Source organism: Phoxinus phoxinus, assembly GCF_949152265.1.
Source record: "Phoxinus phoxinus genome assembly, chromosome: 19".
Taxonomy (NCBI): Eukaryota; Metazoa; Chordata; class Actinopteri; order Cypriniformes; family Leuciscidae; genus Phoxinus; species Phoxinus phoxinus.
The window spans coordinates 14,595,933-14,619,916 of NC_136894.1; the positions used below are offsets into that span (position 1 = coordinate 14,595,933).

Here is a 23,984-nt window from a genome sequence, read left to right on the forward strand (position 1 = left end):
GTTTGGACTATAAATGAATAATATATTTATTTCTTTGCAAGTATTCTGGTCTTACAATATGTAAAACACAGACTTTGAGTTTCATTGCAGTGTTTAATGAATCCTGGTTTGTGTTCAGCGAGGTATAGTATTGGGTCTAGAGGAGCTTCACAAGCTCTGGAGGTGGAGCTGTCGCTGTTACCCGATCCTATATGTATCTGATGCAGCAGAGCCCCGTTCTTCATGGAGATCTTCAAACATCCTCATCCAGCGCGAAGAAATGGCTCTGGACTGAAATAAACAGACAGTCTTTGAGATTCATAGTGGTGATAAGATTCAGCACAGACAACTCCTTCTCCAAACAAGTGAGTCAATTGCTGAACTTCAGCTTTGTCATTTCTATCTAGCCTAAATGTGTCTGAGGTGCGCTACGTCCCACCAAAACTTATGCAACATTATTCTGACAAATATTTGTAGGGTTTTTTCCGTTGCACTGCGCTAAATATATTTAATCGCTCATTCGTTGTTTTTACAATGTCAGAAGCCTATAGGCGCCACCATTTCGTTTGGATAGAGCACCGGTAGAATAGCCTAATGTGTTTAGTTAGCTTGTAAAGCATGTGCATTTTGGATGGCGGGTTTACTAGCCTACATCATATTCATCCATTCATTAATTTACTGAATAAGTGACAATGATCAGATCGATCAATAATTCGGCGCTGTCCACCAACTAGTGCTGAAATCTCATTCATGTTCAGTCATCAGGATTCACTCTACAGCGCGTATTTACTGTCATTTAATGACATAACAGACTATTTGTAACTTTTCAAGCATGGAAAACCCTGAAAGCACATTGTTATGTCCTATACATGTATCATACAAAGGAACCATGGTATCATATTGTTGTAAATGTTGAATGTAGTTCATTTAACATGTACATAACTCTCCAACTAATATATAGCTTACATAAAAGAATATGCTGTGATTGAACTAAACTGGCATTTTATGGGATTCTGCTGTTTGTTTAATGATGTTGCGTAAAGCTTATGAACCGGATTGTTTTTATCTATCTTTGTTGTGTGGAATAGTGTTTCAAAAATTGAGGGTGTTGCTTCAGTAAGTCACGCGTGGCTGTGGATTATAGCTCTCTCTAATAGCGAGCAGGCTTCTTAAAGCAACATGTCCGATGCGCAAATTACTCAATTTGATCGTTTTGTAGACAGTGAATCGCTGGATCTATTGCAGTGGCTAAATTCGAAATAGGATATTCTTACTATTTCTTCCATTTAAAGATATGCCTGAAGTAGTACAGTAGGATCGGTATATGCAACTCTCGTCTGGTTCTCCTCACTTTTCTATTGTCCGCACTGAATGATAAGTACATGTATACGTGTAAATTGTCGAAAGACCTTATCAATGCAGACTTAAACAGAAAACAAATTACGATAAAGGTCTATCAATATGCTAATTGTACCTGCACATTATGTACAAACTGTACAATTAAGTATTAATTAACATACTTTATAGGGTTAGGGTTAGTGTTTAGGGTTAGTTGCTTAATTATATATATATTAATGTTTTGACTGTGATAAGTACATGTAAGATGTGTAAAATAATGCGTTACCTAATTATTTTTGACAAAAACAATTTACAGCCAGATGCTACGAACGAATATTGTACAAAGTAGCTTAGCCATAACAGCCATAGTTCCTTAAAATATGAAAAAAAAAAATGTCAATGAAAGTACTCGACTGTAAGAGTTTAAAAGGTGACTTGCTGTAACCATACTTTTACTAAATATTTCAGTACAAACATTACATGAAAAATGGTTCACTGGGAATTCTGGGCTGATTTGAACTGCTGAATTGGCAAATTCTTTTCATATTGACACAAACAAGGATCTCTCACTTGGCATTTATTAGTGCTAAAAGACAGCGAGTATGTGCAGCATTATGTGTTTCTGTGTTTATATCTGTTCAATTTATGGTGTTGTGTTTGTATTGTATTGTCTTTATAAGTAGTGCATAAATTCATTTTTAGAATTTGAGATCTACTGACTTGGAAAGCACCTCTGATTCCTAAAATGCAGGCAGATTAATAGGTTTTGAGACACATCCAGTGTTAGGCATTGCAGAGCGTGTTTGTGATTAAGTCAGAGCTGTGTGGGTGTGTGTGCATGGATCATGCCACGTCTCTCTCTGCATGTGTGTGTGCCCACTGCAGTGGTGCATGGACACAAAACCACAGCAGGAACAAGTCTTGACTGAAGGTCAAAAGGATCCTCTGAGATTATTTAATAGAAAAAGCAATAAACATACACATAGCCAAAGTTGTTTGTTTGGCGTGGGGTTTAAATCCACAGGCCTGGCTCAGACACTCCCTGCTTTAATGAGCCCAGGGGAATGAACAGATCCTACAAAAGTCTACAGATGACTGCATCAGAACGCTGATAAATGCCACACTACATTTAAAGACTCTGTGTTCCCCCAGTGCTGTGTAAGAAAAATGGCCAGAATTTGTGTCCTTGACATTTTTAGGAGAATTGTGAGATGCTCAATTTGTTACCAAATAGCAAGTATATAGCATATTGCTGCAAATGTAGCGGTTGCAATTCCATCTATTATTTAATACATTATTTCAGTAAATAAATGTTGGATTAGTGCATTTAATTTTCTCTATTGTGAAATCTTTTGACAACAAATGTTCAAAAACTATAAGTCAGTAAATATTAAAAATGACTTGTTACATTGCATCTTTTCTTGTTCTTCAAAACCAATATACAGAGGAGATCGGGGGCTAGTTGTCACTTTTTGCCATGCTGAATTTGTTTAGTTGTGAAAGTACTGTTTCTGTAAAGGCACATGCGTTGTGTCTTGATAAGTCTTGCCAACAACAGTAACAATGACAAAAACTTTTTTTTTTTTTTTACTATTATTGATCAGGAGATATCTAATGGTCATAATGGTACATGCCATTAAACAGCCCTTTTCTGTGTATTTTGGCGTTCTGTCCACACTGAGATGGCGTTTTTGTCAACGAAGACGGAGCTTTTTGAAAATGTTCCCCCAAGTGGATAAATTTGAAAAAGCCTTTTTCATGTTGTGTGTGAAAACAGAGGAATTCGAATACGATGACACATGTTTATGGCTCTATGTCTATGATTGACAAATCTCTGGTTATACTGGCATTGTTGTCCCTACTATTTACTTTCATAGTGTTTTCATATGTTTCAAGTGGTTTTTGTAGAACCTTCATTAAAGGGATAGTTCACTTTAAAATTAAAATTCTGTCATCATTTACTCACCCTCAAGTTGTTTCAAACCTGTATTAATTTATTTCTTCTGCTGAACACAAAGAAAGATATTTTGAAGAATGTCAGTAACCAAACAGTAGTCTGTACCCATTGACTTCCATAGTATTTTTTTTTCCTACTATGGAAGTCAATGGGTACAGACTACTGTTTGGTTACTGACATTCTTCAAAATATCTTTCTTTGTGTTCAGCAGAAGAAATAAATTAATACAGGTTTGAAACAACTTGAGGGTGAGTAAGATGACAGAATTTTAATTTTAAAGTGAACTATCCCTTTAATGGAATTCCAAAGCTGCCAAAAATAAATGAATAAATAAATAGCTACATTATAAATATATGAAGAAATGTAAAATCAATCAATCAATAAATGAGGATACATTTATTTCCTAATTAGAATCCTAAAAATCCTAATTGCATTTTCTCACATTTATTTATTTCCACTTTTATTTATTTCCACATTTATTTATTTACATATTTATTAATGTATATTTACTTATTTTATTTAAACATGTATTTGTCTGTATGGTAATGAGGCGGCGTGTTTTACCTCAGACATAGCAATCGAGCTCAGAGTGGCAGTGCTGAAGCTTTGAGACCACAGTGACAGCTTGTGGTGTAACCAAACCAAACGCAAGTGGTTTGTGGACATGCCACTGAAAGTCACACAGGGAATGAATGACTTAGAGATGGGCAATATGGCCCAAATCTTATATCACAGTTTAAGTCATTAAATATCACCCTAAATGTATGTATATTGGTTGACCATATAAACTCTTTATTCTTGGCCGTAAAACAGTAAATGTGCTGGGTGTGGCTGCTAAGATCTTGCGTTTATTGTCGATGAGACTCGCAGACCAGCTCAGAATGCGGAGAGGAGTCAACGCGAGCATATTGATCCATGCGTTTGAAACGCAAACTGCAAATAGAGTTCATGTTTGCTTTCCTAATTTTGCATGCACAACATGTGACAGTTCAAATGCTTAAAATATAGCGCATATTTCAAAGATGCTGCTCTTATCACACATCATTAAGCACACGTCTAAATTACGTCTACAATCCTCAATTGTAATTGTTCTGTTTTCAATCAAACCAAAGATGCTCATGTAAACGCAGTTGGTGAAACACGCATCTCGCGCCATGCTATGTCTGAGGTAAAATGCCCTCTCATTACCATACAGACAAAGAAATCTATAAACAAATAAATGTGAAAAGAAATAAATGTTACGTATATGCTTTTATTTCTTCACATATTTATTTATTTATTTATTATTTTGGCAGCTTTGGAATTCCATACATATTCCATTCCTGCAAAGATGACAGAACATTTACTAGCAATTGCTGTCCTGCGGTAGCCTGGGTCTCCCCATGCTGCCTTGTGCGCAGCGCGATTTTATTCACGCTGCTAGCCTGGATTCCATGGACCAGATTTTCGCCTCAGCGAGGGGACCAATCACAGAACGGGGAGGTAGCAGTAAGATGATGACGACGTCTATGCGACACACCGAAGCAGTTTGTTTATATCAACATGTGCACTGCAGATTTACCTTCTACCCTCATGTTTGTCTTGCACAAATGGAAATAGTCGCTGAACGCCATCGTGTACACATAAATCTATGACCCATCGTCTTCTTCCTCGTCGCATTTCTGTCGCTCTACATACGTCATCTGGTATAATTGAAACGATTGGCTATGAGCTACGTACAGGCGCATTTGATAGACATTCGTAGCTCCCAATAAACGGCTCTGGGCATTCGTAAACCACGCCTCAAATTCGAGAAAATTAACATGTGGTTCCCAGACCACGTCTCAATAAGACGAGTTCTGACGTTAGCCAGACTAGTCCTGCGGCAAAACATGATGACAATTCACCTTTGGCTAAGCCCCGCCCCCCTTAGTTACTGTTGCTACCTCCGACAACTTTGTCTGGGCTCTGGTTTGGTATCAACATGGCTTATGCTGTGACAGCTCTTCCTGCTGAAATTTTATCAAACTTTTATAAAGCAGTAAAAAAAGTGTCCGATAGAAGTAGGCAGAAGCGGCTGCAATATGCGTTCGAAGGCTATATTCAAGACAAACGGGTGAAACGCAAGCAACAAGCCAAATAGACGAGGCAAAAGCATAACGGTCACAGTTGAAAAAATTAAGCACCGCATATCCTAATCGAGACGGAGGCTGGAACTAACAATATCAAAGAGCAACACTGTTCATGCAAACCTGGGTAGGTCTCTTCACTTCTATAATCGTTATTACAAAGCAAACGGACTACGCGAGTATAAAGTTGTATTTATTAGCAGCGTGTGCTAGCGTATCAACAATTAGGGCAGAGAACCGAAATCATAACCTAAACTGCATAAAACTGTCTAACTAATATAACTTCACAGTAAGGTTATAAAAGCAAAAATAGATCACACAAAAGTGATCCTTGAGGGGTTTAGCGGACTGAGGACGTCCACACAGTTTAATCCAAAGACGACACTTGTCAGTATTTTACTTCGGTTTTGGGATGGGAAAAAAACGTACACCCCCCTCCAACCTCTGGGAAACGCGTATCTGTGTTACAAATGCCCCAGGCACAACGTTTAACCATATTTTTGATAAAACTACGACGGTAATAGCCTGCCGAGACCAAAAATATGAGACGCCTGTGTTAAAGTCAATGGAGCGCTGTGAAAAAGTGTCGGACCTCTGTGGGAGCTCGTTCTTGGCTGCGCTGTGATTGGTCAATCTACATTCTAGGGCGTGGCTTAGCCAAAGGCGAATTGCATTTTAGACCATACGATTTTGAGTGCAACCTGGATCCAACAGTGAGTGGTGGGATATTTTGCTAATAAAATGTTTGTGCCAGAAGAATAGTGCCATAACTTTATTATGCCTGCTATCTCGTGAGCTTTTATTACATTTTACGCATGCGCAGTAAGACGATTTAAGTTTTTTTTAGATGTTTCAGTGTGGATGAGCAACTTTGAGAAAACACTAGTGTGGACCGGGAGTGTTTTCAAATGAAATCGCCATTTGCAAGTAAATCATCAGAAAAAAAGTACATTTTAAATCATTATGTTTTAATAATCTTTTTTGTGCTCAACTGTATTGTTATTCAGTTCAATTTAAAGTTCATCTATTTTAAATGTACTAAACTGCAACTTCATCATTACAAATGTGTAATTACAAATATATTTAATTAAATTGCATTCAAGTTTCCATAAAAAAGACATTCGGCTTTAATTAATATTAATTAATTATAAAAGTGCACAAAGATGTACTAAATAATTATATTCTATATGAGACAGAAAAGTAGGCTACTCTGAAATTCAGCATGAATTTGAACTAAAATACACTTTTAATTAACTGTAATTAAGGGTCCAAAAACATAACATTAAGTTTGCACTTATAAAATATAGTATAAAAAAAAGCTAGACATATGTTAGACATATATCAAAAAATTATATGCTTAGGTCTTTAATAAGTAGGGGAGAACCGGGGCGAAAGTAACACGGGACGAAAGTAACAAAGCGATTTTCTCTGAGCCCCGATTACATTTGCGTTTCAAGCTATGACAGCAGATTCAGCACGCAGCCAGTGACGGAGCCGCTAAATATCACGTGATTTCATCATTGTTTCCCGCGGATAGATCCGGAAAGCTGTTTTCGAGTACGATAAGTAAATACTGAAGCGGTACTTTTTTTTAAATTACAAGTTGTGTTTTTCGTTTCATGTGTCACACAGTAATGATCAATCTACAGGTTATTTAGTGCTGTAACACATCCTGAAGTTTGCCTTGTCAGAGTTTTTCAGTATAAAAGTAAATTGGGTTTAAATGTCAGGAGTTCCTGTCGGGACGAAAGTAACACTTGTTACTTTTGTCCCGCTACAGTGAAAACAAGTGTTTCTTTTGTCCCTCTGCTAATGTGGTGACTTTCTGTGTGTTGCAGCATTCATTAAAACATGTTTATGTCATATTATACCAACAGAATATAACAGATGTTTATGAGAGGGCGTTTAAAGCTTTAAGTCACATTTAAATCAGCTGATTTCTGTGTCACTATTTATTTTCACTCAATCTGTTTCCATTTACCTAGTCACATTTAGGTTTTAGCCATACCTTATAGCTTTCCACCTCCACCTATGAAGTTGCAGGGTTTCCATCCAGATGTTTTTATGCACATTTTAAATGTATGCATAAAAACAGCTGGATGGAAATATGACTATTGTTATGTTGAGAATTGATATTATGCTAATTTAATTAAATTTTCATATTTTTCATGTTGAAAAAACATTTTATAAAATGCATTGACATTGCCAATACCAAAATATTCTAAACAATTCAAGTTTGTACTGTTTTGTTACTTTTGAAACATTTGATGAAACTGTTGACTTACATTTTCATTTAAAAAAAATTTTTTTTTCAAAGATAAAGGCCAAAATATGTTTGCATGTTTGATGTTACATGTTAACAAGGTCATACTCAAGTATATTTAGGCTAATAAAAAAAAAAACAAGAGTAACACAAAAAATCTACCTTGTATATTGTTGTGTTACTTTTGACCCACCTGTGTGTTACTTTCGTCCCAACTGACGGGGTCGAAAGTAACATGAGCAGTCTTAAGTTCAAAGTGAAATTATACTGAAGTCATTCTACATTTTTACAAAATACCACCTGGTATTGATAGACCACACTTGTGAGTGACTGAGCACAGCAAAAATATATCTCTGTCTAAACCATCATCTTTTAAAATTATGTTTTTCTGAAAAATGGTACTTTCGCCCCCGCTCTCCCCTACTCTTTTTAAAAATATGCTACAATTTCTTCTTTTTTACAGGTGGTACAAATTCAAATATAACACTGTCATTTTAGTTTGGAAAATAACATCCTGATTTTTTTTTTAAATAGTTCAATTGTAAAATATATTAATTTAATTGCACATCCATGTTATGATCATATATAGAACATATTCAAAAATAAACAATGACTTGACTTTACAGCAAGTTGACACAAAGCTAGACAATTAAGACACAACAGAAAAAGAGGGTAATATACAGTATACACAAATGGACTAATGACTAAACAAGACACACCTGGAAGCAAACAAAACAATGAACCAAAGGAACCACATGACAAGATCACACGAGGGGAACACGGAATCACAAAACATGAACATTAACCATAACCTAGAACAGACATGACATCAGTCTTTTCAGATGTGGTGGCCCAACTCTGAAATCAAGTTTTCAGAAAACAGTTTAGTGAAAATAGTCTCTTGAATGTTTAACAGCATAACATCAGCTATTTGTCCATTCCTGTTGCATGACATTTGAAATTCAAGTGCGACTTGAAGGTGCAGGTATTGCAGTTTCCATCAAAAACTTATGAGCACCTTAAAGGGTTAAGAAGTGTTAAATAAAAAAGTACCTTGATTACCATTTATTTTTTTCATGCTTGTTCTAAAGACTTTCTGTAGCACATGTCTGTGTGATCCATCCATTCTATATGTCTGGCTTTTCCCTTTCTCTATTCAACAGCAAAAACAGGATTGTGAAAAGAAACAAGACATCGGTTCATTATCCAACCAGGGGTGCGTTTCCCGTACAACTATATAGCTCACTGCTTAACTACCATAGTACGATGCATCGTTGGAGAAATCAACTAGCTAGTCACGAGTGTTTCCCGAAACCGAATGTCGTAAAGTATCGTTCAACCACGCTGGTTTATGACGTCTCGCACGTGGTGGACTAATAACTTTTTTTAATTAATCTGTTTGAGATCGAATTAACGCTAGATTTCGTCATATAAGTTACATATATGGCATCTGAAGACCATTTCAAATTTTTCTCAGTTACTTTGCTTTATTACCAGACTCAATATTTGGCTCGTTCTTACATAGTTGAGCACGTTCGCACATGCGCAGTCTTCAAAAACGGTGCTTTAAATCTCTTGACAAACTAAAAGACGTAAATTACATTTGTATGTATTCTAAATAAAAAATACGGGTTGTACTGAATGTCAGCTTGCTTATTTTGCTAAAGATAAGGATTTATTCAGTCTACATCTCATGTAAACTAGAAACTATGCTTCTAACCACAGCTCCAGAGCTGTCGTTGCAACCACACAAGTTTGAGATGCTGTTTGCGAACGTTCGTTGGAACGATGGTTTCGGGAAACACCAAATCGTTGAACTATGCCGTTAACGACGGAACTTGCGATCATAGTTGGCTAACGATGCTTTCGGGAAACGCACCCCAGAACTGTGGTCTCAGCGTTATTAGATTGGGGGAGCACTAGTTGTTCCCATCATCTTTTATTCATGAAGTGTCACACCAGGACATTTTGAAGCTCTCTTTAGAAAGCAAGCTGCTCTTATGGTTATCAACAACAAAAGACAACAGGAAGAAAATGCATTCATTATGAAATATTCAAAGGTTTCATCTAACAAACAAACAAACATTGATCTTAAATAAGCTCAGTGTTTATGGCAACAGCACACCACAAGAATGAGGCATTAAATGTGAGGAGATCTCTGTGCTTTCATAACATGATGATCTGAAACCGATGACGCACAGAGCGGTTATTATACCTTCTCATATGACACATTCACGTGCATTGAGGTTAATTCAAGGTGAAACTGATAATGTTATCAAGCTAAAGTCATTCTCACACATTTACTTTAATCTTTGTGCTTGTGAATTATAATTATAAGCTGAACCATTCCAACATTTTCATGTTGCCCAAATATGTCTTATTATATTAGATTAAATATTTCATCTCACATTTAAAATAAACAGTTACATTATTATTATTATATTTAAATGTATAATATTTTTAGATTTACATTATTATTTAGTATTAAAATGTAAGATTTTTTTTTGTATTTATAGAAATACAAATAAATAATGAGCAATATAAATTTAATTATGCCATCCAGTATCATGGACTCACTCTCTCTTGTTTCATGTAAATGAATGCTATTGCCAATTCATGACTTGTACACTAGTGGATTAAAAGATAACAGATAGGCACAATTTTAAAACAGTTTCATCTCAGATAAATATCTCTTATCTCCATAATGATTTGTGTCGAAATGCCATGTAATAAATGGTGTGACTTTACCATATCTCTTAAATGTCTGTCTAGTTTGAACTTGCCGCTTGCTGGCAACTGCTCTCTCAGCGGAAGGTTTACGTTTAAAGAGCTAATAAACTATTTAGTAATAATCAGATCAGTATTTATTGTCTAATTATTTACTTATGTGGCAAGTAGCTGGGTAATAAGCAGGATAATGTAATGTTACATCCAGGTTTAGAACATCTTGAGGGTGAGTAAATGATGACAGAATTTTCATTTTTGGGTGAACTATCCCTTTAAGAAGTATTATTTCATTATCTACAGGTACAGCTTTTCTTAAAATACACTTTTAAAGGTGCAGGAAGCGATTTCTGAGAAACCCTGTTGAAAGTGGATCGGACTGAGAACCACAACACAATTTTAGCCAATTGTCTGTATAGGGGCCGTATACACTCATGATGGGGAGGAGAGAGAAGTAGAAGGAAGCAAGAAGTAGATTTGAAGAAAGACTGTAGAAAGACAGAGAGACATTACAAAAGGTCAAAATATCAGAGGAAAAAGAAGGGTTAATCAGGCAAGAGCTTTAGGATCCGGGTTAATATTAGAAAAGTTTTCCAGCACTGGAGATCCCTAAGCGGGGAAGTTTAAAATGCATGCTGAGGTTGTGTTGTTTCTGTTCCATATGTGAGTGACATTAGTTTTGCTATGTTTCATAAAAGACATGCTGTAGCTTGTAACAGGACAGTCATTGTTTGTCTGGAGCTGTGCTGGTCAGCCCGGTCTCACCCCAAAACGTCACATACTGACGCGTCTTGACCATTCGGCAACATACGACGAAAAAGGTACCCTTTAACGTCCATATGAGACGCAGACATAAGCGCACCAGCAGCGCCTTCTAGCGGTACCCTACCGCATACCTAAACCCAACCATTCCCGAATCGTCACATATGGACGTTAAAGGGTACCTTTTTCGTCGTATGTTGCCGAATGGTCAAGACGCGTCAGTATGTGACGTTTTGGGGTGAGACTGTGTTATGCTGGTGACTAACAACAAACTTCTGCATGTACTGTTGTTGTGTACTGTGTGTTCTTTATTTTGCTTCGCTTCAGCTATAAATGCACCAGCTATGCATTGGTTGTTTGTGCATTTTGGGGGTGGGAACAATGAAGGGAAGGGTGTGTTTGTTTGGGTTGATTTCAGATATCAACTGTTTCTCAAAAATCACATACTGCACCTTTAAGATCTGAAGTACACTTCAAGTGTATAATCAATACAATTATTAAGCCCACTTCTTAATCTCAAAATGTCAGGAAAAGTTTTACAAATGCTTTATTTCAATCCTTTTAGGCTCCATCAACTTTTAATTAGCATTCCATCCACAACAGGAGTGACCCAGAGGATGCTTCTTTCACCACACATCATACAAGTTTTGCATTAAAAAACATCAGTGTTTGTCTACTTTGGAGGTCGTATCAGTGTTCTCCAGCTAGTGACTCATCCTCCGGCGCACTGCAGACAGCACGATCTCTGCCGTTGTGTTACAAGCTTTTTTAGAAGAAGGTTAATGTTTCATCCTTGAGAACAGGCCATGAGATCACAAAAGGAATCTGTCTCTGAATTTCATTCATTGCATTGAGAAATTGCACAACACTGGCTGATCAATTGCAGTCTTTGTGTGGTGTCCCAGAGGCCCAACGCCTCCATGATTTAGATGTGCTGCATACGTAGAGTAGAACAAACCAATTGGATCCCTGCAAAAGAATGTTTGTGAATTAATGAAATATTTTCCTTTCATAGGAACTAATGAGGAACTTAATGCGGGATGAGTTAAAATGCAGAGAGAGAGAGTAAAGTAAAAAAAAAAAAGTAAAGGGGGGAGATCATGAGTGAGTAGAATATGTTTGCTGTCAAAACACTCCTCTCTAATGAGGAGCCCGAAACTCTGTACTATTTTAAAATTCTCACCAGGATGCAAGGCAAAGTTAAGGGTAAAATATTTATACACACCCATTTAAATAACTGCATGACACATTCACCTTCTTTTTTAAGTGCATTAAGTTTCTGTGCAAATTAGCGTTTATGGATTTTAACCTTTGCTTTTATTTAGTTATTTTCAAAAAAGTGGTTCTCAAACTATGATACAAAATACTAAAACTATTTTAAAGTTATTTAATATTCGAACATTTAATTTGTCTTTACATTAGTCTATTTCCATGTTTTATTTGCAGTTTTAATATTGTGTGTCTAATCATGAAAGTCTAATGCTTAGCCTACATGTAGTGCAATGAACAATTAACAACATAAAAGCAGTACAGAAACTTCTGAAGTGCTTTATAAAAATAGGACCTTTTTGATGCAGCACAGTGGTGCCATTATTTATATACAACCAGAGTTTCAGCAAGTAATGTATCATACCAAGAATATTTGTCCATCTTGTTGATTCTGGTGCACAGCTTGCAATAGGTTTTTTCTATTATATATTGATTGATTTCCATTAAATGAGTAATCCAGAGGACTCATCCTTTTTTAGCCGGCCTTGTTGCATTAGTGATTGTTAAAATTGTTTGACATTTGATGTAATAAATACATAGATAAATAAATAAAGCTGCACAATTCTCTTTATGAAAGTGGAATTTATTTATTTAGCCCATGGAAAAGATTTATATAGGTTATACTTTTATAGCAGTCTATGTACTTTTTAATAGCATACGTATGATCACAGTGTGTGATGTTGTTGAGGTTTCTTCTGAATCTTTAGAGGAGATAAATGTAAGACCACCAGTTTCTCTAGCTAAGGAGAAAAATCTGAGCACAGTGTGTGATGTTGTTGTTTTAGAGTTTTTGTATTTGGAGACAAGTGTGAGAAGCAAGGTACTCAAGTAAAAGTCTCAATTTGATGTTAAAGTCACCTCATTTTGGTCTAGGAGAAAAATGTGAGATGTTAAAGAGATCTCATTTGAGATTTTTCCTTCTTCTGGGAAATGCTCTTCAAGGGCACACTTTTCCACTCTGTATTTAGTAGTGCCTCAAATAAATAAGCAAACAATTTTTTTGAACAACATAAATCATTTGGATAATCAGCAAATTGATCTACACATAGCCAACTTAGAGTTTGTTTTTCCATAATAGTGGGAGTAGGGTTGTCCAATGGGTTAAAAAAAATAAAAACACAAAAGCAAGGAAATCCATTTATCTTAAATGTGAAAAATATTTATTTGACAACTAAATGTACAATATAGATGTGGCCTGAGGAATATATGCTCATCTATATATGCTTATCTCCATTCAGCGAATCTCTAATTTGACTGGTTTCTTCTAACCATTTCTAGTGTTATCTAGCCAAGATAATGATTTCCCCAAATTAAACCGTTTCTTTGAGAACTAGAGGATGTCATCGCATGTCATACTGTTTTGAAATGAGAAATGAGATATTTACAGTGGATTTTCAAAGTTTCAAACATTTTTGTGCTAATATACACAACTTTTAATTTCCATATGTATGAATTTTAAGGTAATGAATTTAGCTAGAATCTAATATGTTCAATCTAGATGCAATTGAAAAACATGGTAGCATGTCCCAGTGCTTCTTTTTAAGGGGTCAAGGTTTTGCTGGTCAGCATGGCCCTGCTATTCCCAGCTCGAAGATGCTGTATCTACACCATCTGGCAGCATTGGCAGGCATAATTAATCATGTATTTTGACAGTATTTCTTTTGGAGAACGTTGTGTTATAGTGTAGTGCTTTATTTTGAACATTTAGTGCTTTGAACATTTTGTTGCAACTTCATTTCATAATGTTCAATTCACTTAAATTGGTAAAAACAATAGAAGAGTTTCTAAGTTTTTGCGGTTACCATTTTGCAGAAGAGTGGAGCTTAATTGTTGTTTTTAGTTATTATCTAACACAGGAGCTTAATAGGATCTTTTAGAATACAGAAAGTTTGTTCAACAAAGCATGAGTGTTTAAATTAACTTGTTTTAGTCTTTTTGTATGGTCCTAAACAGTGTTGGCGGTAAAACACTAATGCGTCTGGCATTATCAGATTACTGGTTTCAAGTAACAAGTAAAGTAACAGATTAAATTTACAACAAAATATCTGAGTTACATTTTTTAGTAGGCTAAGTAAAGCAGTTGCTTTGTTTTCCCATTTATTGACTGACACTTTCCTACATGTCCCGATGTTGAGAGAAATCTGTCTCAACATGATGGTTATTGTGGTTCTAGACTAAATGTGAGCATGCATTTACTCATCTCACTTGCACAAAGACAGATTAAGTATTTAATCTACAAAAAAAATATTAAGTAATGAAATTAGTTTTTTTAAGGAGTATATTGTAACGCATTGCTTTCCCCAACACTGGTCCTAAACTAATTGTGAGGGGATGTTTTCCTTAATTTAATTAGTGAATTAAACTTAAATTAAAATTCAACTATTTTTGAGTGTAGAGTGTCTAGTCCATTTAATGTTAAAGAGTTATCGCTAGACAAGGGACTAAAGAAACCAGCCCACTACTATGGCTGTGTTCTGAAGCTGAAGCTCTGGAATATGGAAAAGACAGTAAGGAAGACACTGAATCCTGGCTGAATCATGGCTCAATCTAAAATGAACATTTAAGCTTTAAGTTCATAAATGGGAGTTGGTGGGCTTTGCTTTTATCAATGATGGCACATTTCGGGGGAAAAACGACTGCATTAAATCCTTTGAAATGTCAGATCTCGATATTACAGTGTTTGCAGGCTAGAATCTATCCCAGCTTTTCTTTTTATCTTCCACCTGGGACTTACAGGGATTTCTATTTCATTAATATGATTTTGTATGTGACATTGTTAAAGTTTGCAATGGAAGTATTCACACAGAAACATTTCATTTTATTTGACATTATTTTACAGTTGTGTAATGTTGGCAAGTTATCATTGTAATTACCTCTGCCTCAACTTTGAAAATGTGTCAGTTGTCCATCAGATTAGAATAAATTAAAATAAAATTATGCCATATGCATTATAATTAAGCTTTCAACAACTATGTTGAAAGGCTTACCGTTAGCAAGACAGACATGGATCAACATCCTCTCTGATTGCACGGTTACTGAACCTCCAGGAACAAGTCTTGTCATAATCACATTCATTATGCTGAACATGCATTTAATTCGATGTTTAGCAGTCACAAAATGAAATGAGCTACTTTGCACAATGAAGATGTTACAAGATGTACTGGGGGAAATGTTTGGTGGACTGAAACACTGTTGCTGTCTCACACTCACTCAAGTTCACCCAAGTTTACTGATGCCACGAGTGTGAGTCACCACTGCAGTGCATTTTGCAGATGGCCTTAGTTAGGACCTTAGTCTTTAAAATACACCATATTCTTTTATTGAATTAATTGTTCTAAGTCTTTTTATGTTTCTTTAGTATACTGTTGTCTGTGCTGGGTGGTTGCTTATCACCTCCTCATAGATGTGCGTCCCATATCTGTCAATGTAAATTTGTTCACCTCACCTCAACAAGACATTGGTGATGTTGTAAGAACTTCAAATTAAACATTTTACTATAAAGTAAATCACAACATTATTCTTTAAAGTAAATCACACGTCATTAGGAAGCAAAGACCTGTAATACGATTTTGTCATTTCAGTATGTCCATGTCCAACCCTGAACACTCATTATTTTCTGCTCTCGCACCATCAGCCCATCATTACAGTCATTTGATTAAGTTGTAAATCTGTGTAGTTCTTACTTTCTTGTTTTCCAAAGCTCTGTATTTAGTCTGTGCAGGCAATGACTCATTTACCGTACAGTAATCAGCAGATAGTAGATGACACACTATTGTGCAAAAGCCTTCTGACGCACAAATTCAGATAGAAGACCCTTCATCCAGACACCTGACCGATGACCACTAGTAGGCACAATAAATCTTCTGTTTAACAGGAAAAGTAATTCACTGATAAATTACTTGCAGGGCTGTTTTTTTGAACAATGGGCTCGTTTCAAAACCCTACTGGCCATCCGTCACGAAACAGATGATCATCTGCTTTTGAGGATGTGTCTAGTGCTTAGATTTCATGTTGTGCAGTAGCTTGAAGACCTTGGAGCATGATCAGTTTTTTTCTCTCTACATTTTAAAGTGTTATCTCAGAGAATAAAGCAAGAGATGATGAATTAGTGCAAGGCAAGAATTCTTAACCGTTATTATTAGGTATCCTCTGGGTCTGCTTTTGAAAGGTCTGGTTATTTAAAATGCCATTTTTAGTCAATAGCTTCTGTTACTAGACACATGCATGCTTTTTGTTTTTCATCCTGAATGGATCCCTATTCTTTGACATCTATATGCTATAGTGAGGTTTGTTAAGGTAAGCTTCACTACTTAGCCTATATTTAAATGTAAGGATTTAAACAAACCCCTCTAACCACTTAGGATAAGATAGAAGAAAAAGCCCACCAGTGAGCATTTACTGCTAAACTGTAACATATGGGGTCACAATTTTTTTTTTATAATGTTCTCTGAGGTTCACTTATAATGTTATCAAGATTTTTAAATAAAAATAAGCAATAACAAGTTATTTTCTATCCTGTTTTTGATCCTCTCTTTCGAACATGCCGCATTTAAGACTTGGAAGTAAATGCCCACTGCTATGATTGGGGAACAGTTTTGCATATTAAAATAAGTAAGCACTTGGAATTTCCAGAGTTATAATTGAAAAAGGATTACTTACGGTGTTTAGTGTAAACAGAATTATGAATTAATGTACCATTGTTTGTTACACTGTCGTTTTTGTAGGCTATTCATCCTTTTCGATAAAGTGAAAGACGTTTATATTGTCATTTGCAGTGTCGTGTCGCGTACTTGGGTTTCCTCGCTTTCATCGGAGGGGCAGGAACTCATATTCCAACGCAAATTATATTTTTATGTAACAGCAACTCCGTTCACTTTGTCGTGCTTAACAAGTCAACAATGAATCTGTAAAGTTGAAAATTGCTTTGATTAACACCACATCAGTAGTTAATAAGACTTTTATTCTCAATTACTTTTTTGCCACATGTGGTCTTGATGTACAGTACTATATCTTAGTTTCTCTACTGGTGTGCCTCACTGATTTAAAGGCTTGGATTTACATTTTCTAAATTTAAATGAAAGTAAGACTGAGATTATTGTATACTTGGGCCTTCTGAGGCCAAACCACATCCTATACCAGTTTTGGTTCTCTTTCTCAATATGTAAAACCTTGTGTACAAAAACTTGAGAGTAGCCTACACTTGGTTAATTCTCTTAAGTTTGATATACAGTACATGTCAGTTCTGTGGTCAAAACTAGTTTCTTCCATCTAAGAGCACATGGCAAAGGTGAAGACTTTTTTGTCCTTTAAGAACTTTGAGATGGCTATTCAATATCAATTTTGGTCCTATTTCCCAATTTCTAAAACCTTGTGCAAAAAACTTGGGAGTATACTTGGATAGTGCTCTTAACTTTGATACACAGGTCAGTTCTGTGGTTACATCTAGTTTCTTCCATCTAAGAGCACTGGCAAAGGTGAAGACTTTTTTGTCCTTTAAGAAATTTGAGAGGGCTATTCATTCATGCCCTTTTTTACTTCAAGGGTTTACTACTGCAACTCACTCTACATGGGAATTAGTCAGGCTACTCTTTCTAGACTACAAGTGGTACAAAATCCAGATGTTTTTTTTCTTCCATAGCTTTTAATCAATGATGCAGTGCCTATTGTGTCTGGTTATTGTTTGTTGTGTGCCAATCTGTATTTAGTTCATTGGTCAACAGTTGTTGTTTTAAACAGTGCTCTATAAATAAAGTGACATTGACATGCGTAGCCTATTACTTGTTCATTCTATAGGCGCGTAGGGTTTCTTTACAAAGTGACATCGCCAACTACTGGCCCAGTAGTTGAGTGACTGGACAGCAGTTGGCACCAGTTGCGTTTGAATAAAATGGGAGAGAGTGACCCTGCGGTGTGATACAAGAGATAAAAGAAGCGCTGGCCTCAAATACCTGGATGAACAGTCTTTTTAAGGCATTGCTTTACGTCTTTATAAGACACCAGTCATTATCGTGGAATAACGGACTTCCGAATTATGTAGCTGGCCAATCAGAATTAAGCATTTTAGAGAGCCATGTAATTTAGGTTCTTCAAGGAACCATCAATGCCAATAAATAAACTATATTTTAAGAGTTAACTCCTAGATTAAACATTATTTGTTTCATTTTGTGTAGGTTAAAGATGCCCTACCCACCATCACAGTGACTCCAAGAAAAGTCTACAACATTCCCATTCAATTCCTCAAGATGAACACTTCAGAGACCACCACTCTTTCCCTCTGGGCCATCCATGTCAATTCCAGTCCTGTTTCGTACCTCCTCAATGTTACAGAGACCTCATCCCATGCCAAGCCAAAAGCATGCGAGCAGCTCAACATCGCCACTGAGGTGTTCCTCATCCTTGGCATTGTCAGTCTACTGGAAAACATCCTGGTCATCTGCGCTATAGTGAAAAACAAAAACCTACACTCGCCCATGTATTTCTTCGTCTGCAGCCTGGCCGTGGCCGACATGCTGGTGAGCGTCTCCAACGCCTGGGAGACCATAGTCATCTACTTGCTCACTAACCGCCAGTTGGTGGTGGAGGACCATTTAATCAGACAGATGGACAACGTTTTTGACTCTATGATCTGCATCTCTGTGGTAGCGTCCATGTGTAGTCTTCTAGCTATTGCTGTTGATCGCTATGTCACGATTTTCTACGCTCTACGATACCACAACATCATGACGGTTCGCCGGGCCGCGCTCATCATTGGGGGGATTTGGACCTTCTGCACCGGCTGTGGAATAGTCTTCATAATCTATTCTGACAACACGTCCGTCATCGTGTGCTTGGTCTCCATGTTCTTCATCATGCTAGCACTAATGGCCTCTCTTTACAGCCACATGTTCATGCTAGCGCGTTCTCATGTCAAACGCATTGCCGCCCTGCCGGGCTACAACTCCATCCACCAGAGAGCCAGCATGAAGGCGGCCGTCACACTGACCATTCTTCTCGGGATCTTCATCGTCTGCTGGGCTCCATTCTTTCTCCACCTCATCCTTATGATCTCCTGCCCCAGAAACCTCTACTGCATGTGCTTCATGTCTCATTTCAACATGTACCTCATCCTCATCATGTGCAACTCTGTCATCGACCCACTCATTTACGCTTTCAGGAGTCAGGAAATGCGGAAAACGCTTAAGGAAATCATCTGCTGCTATAGCCTGAGGAACATTTTTGGAATGTCAAGGTAGCGTCAACCCAAAAAATTATAGGTGGATTGTCATTTCACAAGAAGCACCTACTTCTGAGAGCAGAATGTGCCAACCCCCTGTTGATCTATGAAAAATAAGATGACGATGTACCATCTACTTACTCCTCATCCTCTATAATGCAAACACTCAGAAATTGAAACTTGAAAAAAAGCTGGAGTATTAATTAACTCTTCAGGGCACAAAGATGCAAAATAATATAAGACAATTTTTGATGTTATAAATATATGTGGATGTTGTAATATTGTTGGAGAATTAAGGAGGCCTTAGTTCTATGGAACAATATAATCCTCGATGAACAATGTGATTTAATAACACAGTCTCCAGGGACACGGAGGAGCTCTTGATCAAAGCCTATGGGAAAAACAAGTGCAATCATTTGTCAAATTAACAATGCAAAACAAAGCCTGTCTAGACATTAATGTTGTATAGGTAAAATTAATAATGTAATATAGCATGCAGTTTACATTATTGCATGTGCTCTGTGGTTGGCAGTGAAGGTGAGAAAGAACGAGCAACACTATTGATTCCTAAGATGAAATTCAATGACAAAACTGCTGCAGCAGACTACAATTTATACACACATTCATACATAACCAAGTGCATAAATTAAAAGAATGGAACCAGACTGACTGTGAGAAAAATAGATTCACAGTCCTTGAAACCTTAAGTAGACATTTTAAAAATAGCATGACAAAGAAGATGACAACATTTCTGGTATCATGTCACTGTCACATTTTGTCAGAGTCTTTAAAGGCATCAGGAGTTTTGTAATTTAGTTGAAATTGAATAGAAATGAATGTACTTGAATTTGGGGGTCTGCAGTTATTCTCATTTGAAGTATTTACCACTGCCCCTTTAAATGTAATGACATTCAATTACATGGCTTTTTATTTAGTGTATTTGCTATACAATTTAGGGTGAGAATCAATGTTTGTCATCATGCTGTTTACGGTCTGCAGTCACTGCATATGCTAATCTGTTTGAAATTATAGGGGTAAAAGCAAGTGTTTTGTTGGTTTTTCTTTAGTTAATATTTCCCATGGGGAGAACTTTCAATAATAAAGTGCTACATTGATTATAAAACATGAAACAATTAGCAAAATAGCAAAAAAAGTTAAATGTAATATACAAAATTCTGAAAATATAACCACAACCTATTAAAATAACAACTTCATTTGTTACTCATCAGCTACATCAGAAATATTTATATTTTAGTTAGGATAAAATTCCAATAATAAAAATTATCTCTATTTAAAAGGGTTTAAAATGAGATGTTATAGAGCTAAACAGTGTTCTAGGTACTGTACAGTATTTTGACTCAAAACCTTAAAGGTAGGCTACTAAGATATAGTCCTTGTGACAACTATAGCCCTGTTTCCTCTACGGTTACAACACTATCCAACGGCTTACATTTGAAGTATATGTAATCTAAATGTAAATCTGTTCATGCTATGTAAATACTATGAAACGTTTACATTATATATAATTTGCGGTAGGACTCCTGTAGTAGGCAAGTTGATTATTGTCTTGTATTGACTTCTAATGGAGCCAGAATTTAAAAGTGGAAGTAGGTAATTGCTCAGACTGTGCAAATATGTTCAGTTAGGTTGTTTGTCAGCTTGATTTTTGCCAATTTATTATGCCATTCTCTTCACTTTGGTTCGAAGTGGTTCAGTTCATTTCAGTTCAAATCACCGTCCAGTCACTCAAGCATAATGTCAAACCTCCTTACATGTGCTCATGATGGTATTAATAGAATGTGCCTTCAATGTGTTTTGTGCTGTCAAAATGACCCGGAGGTCATCTGATCTGTCCTCTTGGTCTCTCTGTGGTACATTAACTGCCCAGGTGCTCAGGTTTGATGGCTCTCCATGAAGAATCAATGACAGTGTATATCTAAGCCCCTTCACTGTTTCAACAGAAAACAACTTGAATCCCACTCACAAAATAATTTGTTCTGGAGTGGTTTCACATACACAGACAATTATTAGACAAGTACCATTAATTCCAATTATCCAAAGTGCCACTCACTACAGATATATATATATAAAGAAAGTTTTTCATTCTTGTATTGTGTGAAACAGTGACACAGCTGGTAAGTAATTTAAATTTGAGTGAACAGCAGTAATGCTCCTCACTGTGATAAATGCTCTGTGCATCTGTGTTATGCTGTATAATCTCTTGTTTTCATGTATTTGGATGCATGTATAATTAAAATATAAGAATAAAGTTCATTCTTGTGACCATTTTTCATTGTTACATGTTTTTTGCATCAATTTACTATTAAAATAATAATAATAATTTGCATAACAAAGTACATGTGTATAAAGTAATCATGTAGTCTCATTTCTGTCATAACAACTCTCGGAGTTTTTGGCATAGTAATGGATTTGACAATGCTGCTATATTTGGTCGAATAGATGACATCCCATTCTTAATCCATAGGGTTTATATGCAGTTGGCTCACCCTTTGCATCTACAACAGCTTCAACTCTTCTGGGAAGGCTTTCCACAAGGTTTAGGAGTATGTTTGTGGGAGTTTTTGACCATTCTTCTAGAAGCACATTTGTGAGATCAGGCACTGATGTTGGATGAGAAGGCCTGGCTCGCAGTCTCCACTCTAATTCATCCTAAAGGTGTACTATCTGATTGAGGTCAGGACTTTGTGCAGGGCAGTCAAGTTCCTCCACACCAAACTTGCTCACCCATGTCTTTATGGACCTTGCTTTGTGCACTGGTGGCAGACATGTTGGAACAGGAAGGGGCCATCCCCAAACTGTTCCCTCAAAGTTAGGAGCATGACATTGTCCAAAATGTCTTGGTATACTGAAGCATTAAGAGTTTATTTCACTGGAACTAAGGGGCCAAGCACAACCCCTGAAAAACAACCTCCACCAAACTTTACACTTGGCAAAATGCAGTCAGACAAGTACTGTTCTCCTTGCCAGACCGAGAAGTCTGATGCGTCACTCTAGAGAACACGTCTCCACTGCTCTAGAGTCCAGTGGCGACGTACTTTACACCACTGCATCCGATGCTTTGCATTGCACTTGGTGATGCAGCTGCTCGGCCATGGAAACCCATTCCATGAAGCTCTCTACGCACTGTTCTTGAGCTAATCTGAAGGCCACACAAAGTTTGGAGGTCTGTAGCTATTGACTCTGCAGAAAGTTGGCGACTTCTGTGCACCTCAGCATGCGGTGACCCCACTCTGTGATTTTACATGGCCTACCACATTGTGGCTGAGTTACTGTTGTTCCCAATTGCATCCAATATGTTGTAATACCACTAACAGTTGACCGTGGAATATTTAGTGAAGACATTCCAAGGATTTACTTATTGCACAGGTGGCACTCCTGACAGCGACCCATTCTTTCACAAATGTTCGAAGAATCAGTCTGCATAGGTATTTGATTTTATACAACTTTGGCCATGGAAGTGATTGGAACACCTGAATTCAATGATTTGGAGGGGTGTCCCAATACTTTTGGCAATATATTGAATATGCTACACTGCTGCTATTGGTTTTTGTTGCTGCAGAGTAAATATGGGACTTGCTACTGCCAATACTTTCACGACACGCGGTTGTGCGTAAAAAAAAAAAGCATGCTGCTGCTGTCACGTGGTGGAATAAGGGTGAAGCGAGGATTCAAGTACGAGAAATGAAGGATCTTTAATTAATAGAAAAGGAAACAAAATACAAACAAAAACTTCCCGCCACCTGGCGTCCCTAACGAGGGTCATCAAAAACAAAACAGGAACACAACCGTACAAGACCAAAACGCAACAACAGACAAGACAGGCAGATCAAAAAACAGAGACAACGAGGGGAGCCAAGACAGCATTCTCATCCATATAGTTCTTAGCAGAGACCAGAGTGGGACGGGAAGGTTGCACCAGGGAAGCTCAGGCGGGTCTGGATTCCTGACTGAGGGCCACGGCGGAACTGGAGGGACGGACCAGGCGGGCTCTGGCGGATCAAGAATCCTGGCTGAGGACCAGGGCGGTGCCGGAGGGAGAGACTAGGGAGACACCGACGGGTCTGGAGTCCTGGCTGAGAGCCAGAGTGGTGTAGGCTGAGCAGATGGCCAGGGCGGGGCAGGCTTGGCGTGTGTCCAGGGTGGAGCTGGCGCTTCAGGGGGCCAGGGCGCATCCGACGCTTCAGGGGGCCAGGGATGACCCGATGCTTCAAGGGGCCAGGGAGGATCCGACGCCTCAGGGGGCGAGACGGCCATCTTGTCCAAATACACAGGTACGCTTGACGGACCAGGGACGGACCAGGAGGGCTCTGGTGGATCAAGAATCCTGGCTGAGGACCAGGGCGGTGCCGG

At 37.3% G+C, this 23,984-nt stretch overlaps 1 protein-coding gene across 1 annotated transcript; it reads left to right on the forward strand.

Moving 5' to 3' along the window:
• The first annotated feature begins 221 nt into the window (after positions 1-221).
• mc5ra (melanocortin 5a receptor) lies at positions 222-21,901 on the forward strand. The gene is made up of 2 exons (XM_079591532.1): positions 222-344; positions 18,571-21,901. The coding sequence occupies exon 2, from the start codon at positions 18,643-18,645 to the stop codon at positions 19,630-19,632; it is 990 nt and encodes a 329-aa protein (XP_079447658.1). The 5' UTR covers positions 222-344; positions 18,571-18,642; the 3' UTR covers positions 19,633-21,901.
• The last annotated feature ends 2,083 nt before the right edge of the window (positions 21,902-23,984 follow it).

Coding starts and splice junctions, on each gene's coding strand:
- mc5ra (XM_079591532.1), top strand. CDS start 18,643: ATGAACACTTCAGAGACCACCACTCTTTCCCTCTGGGCCATCCATGTC.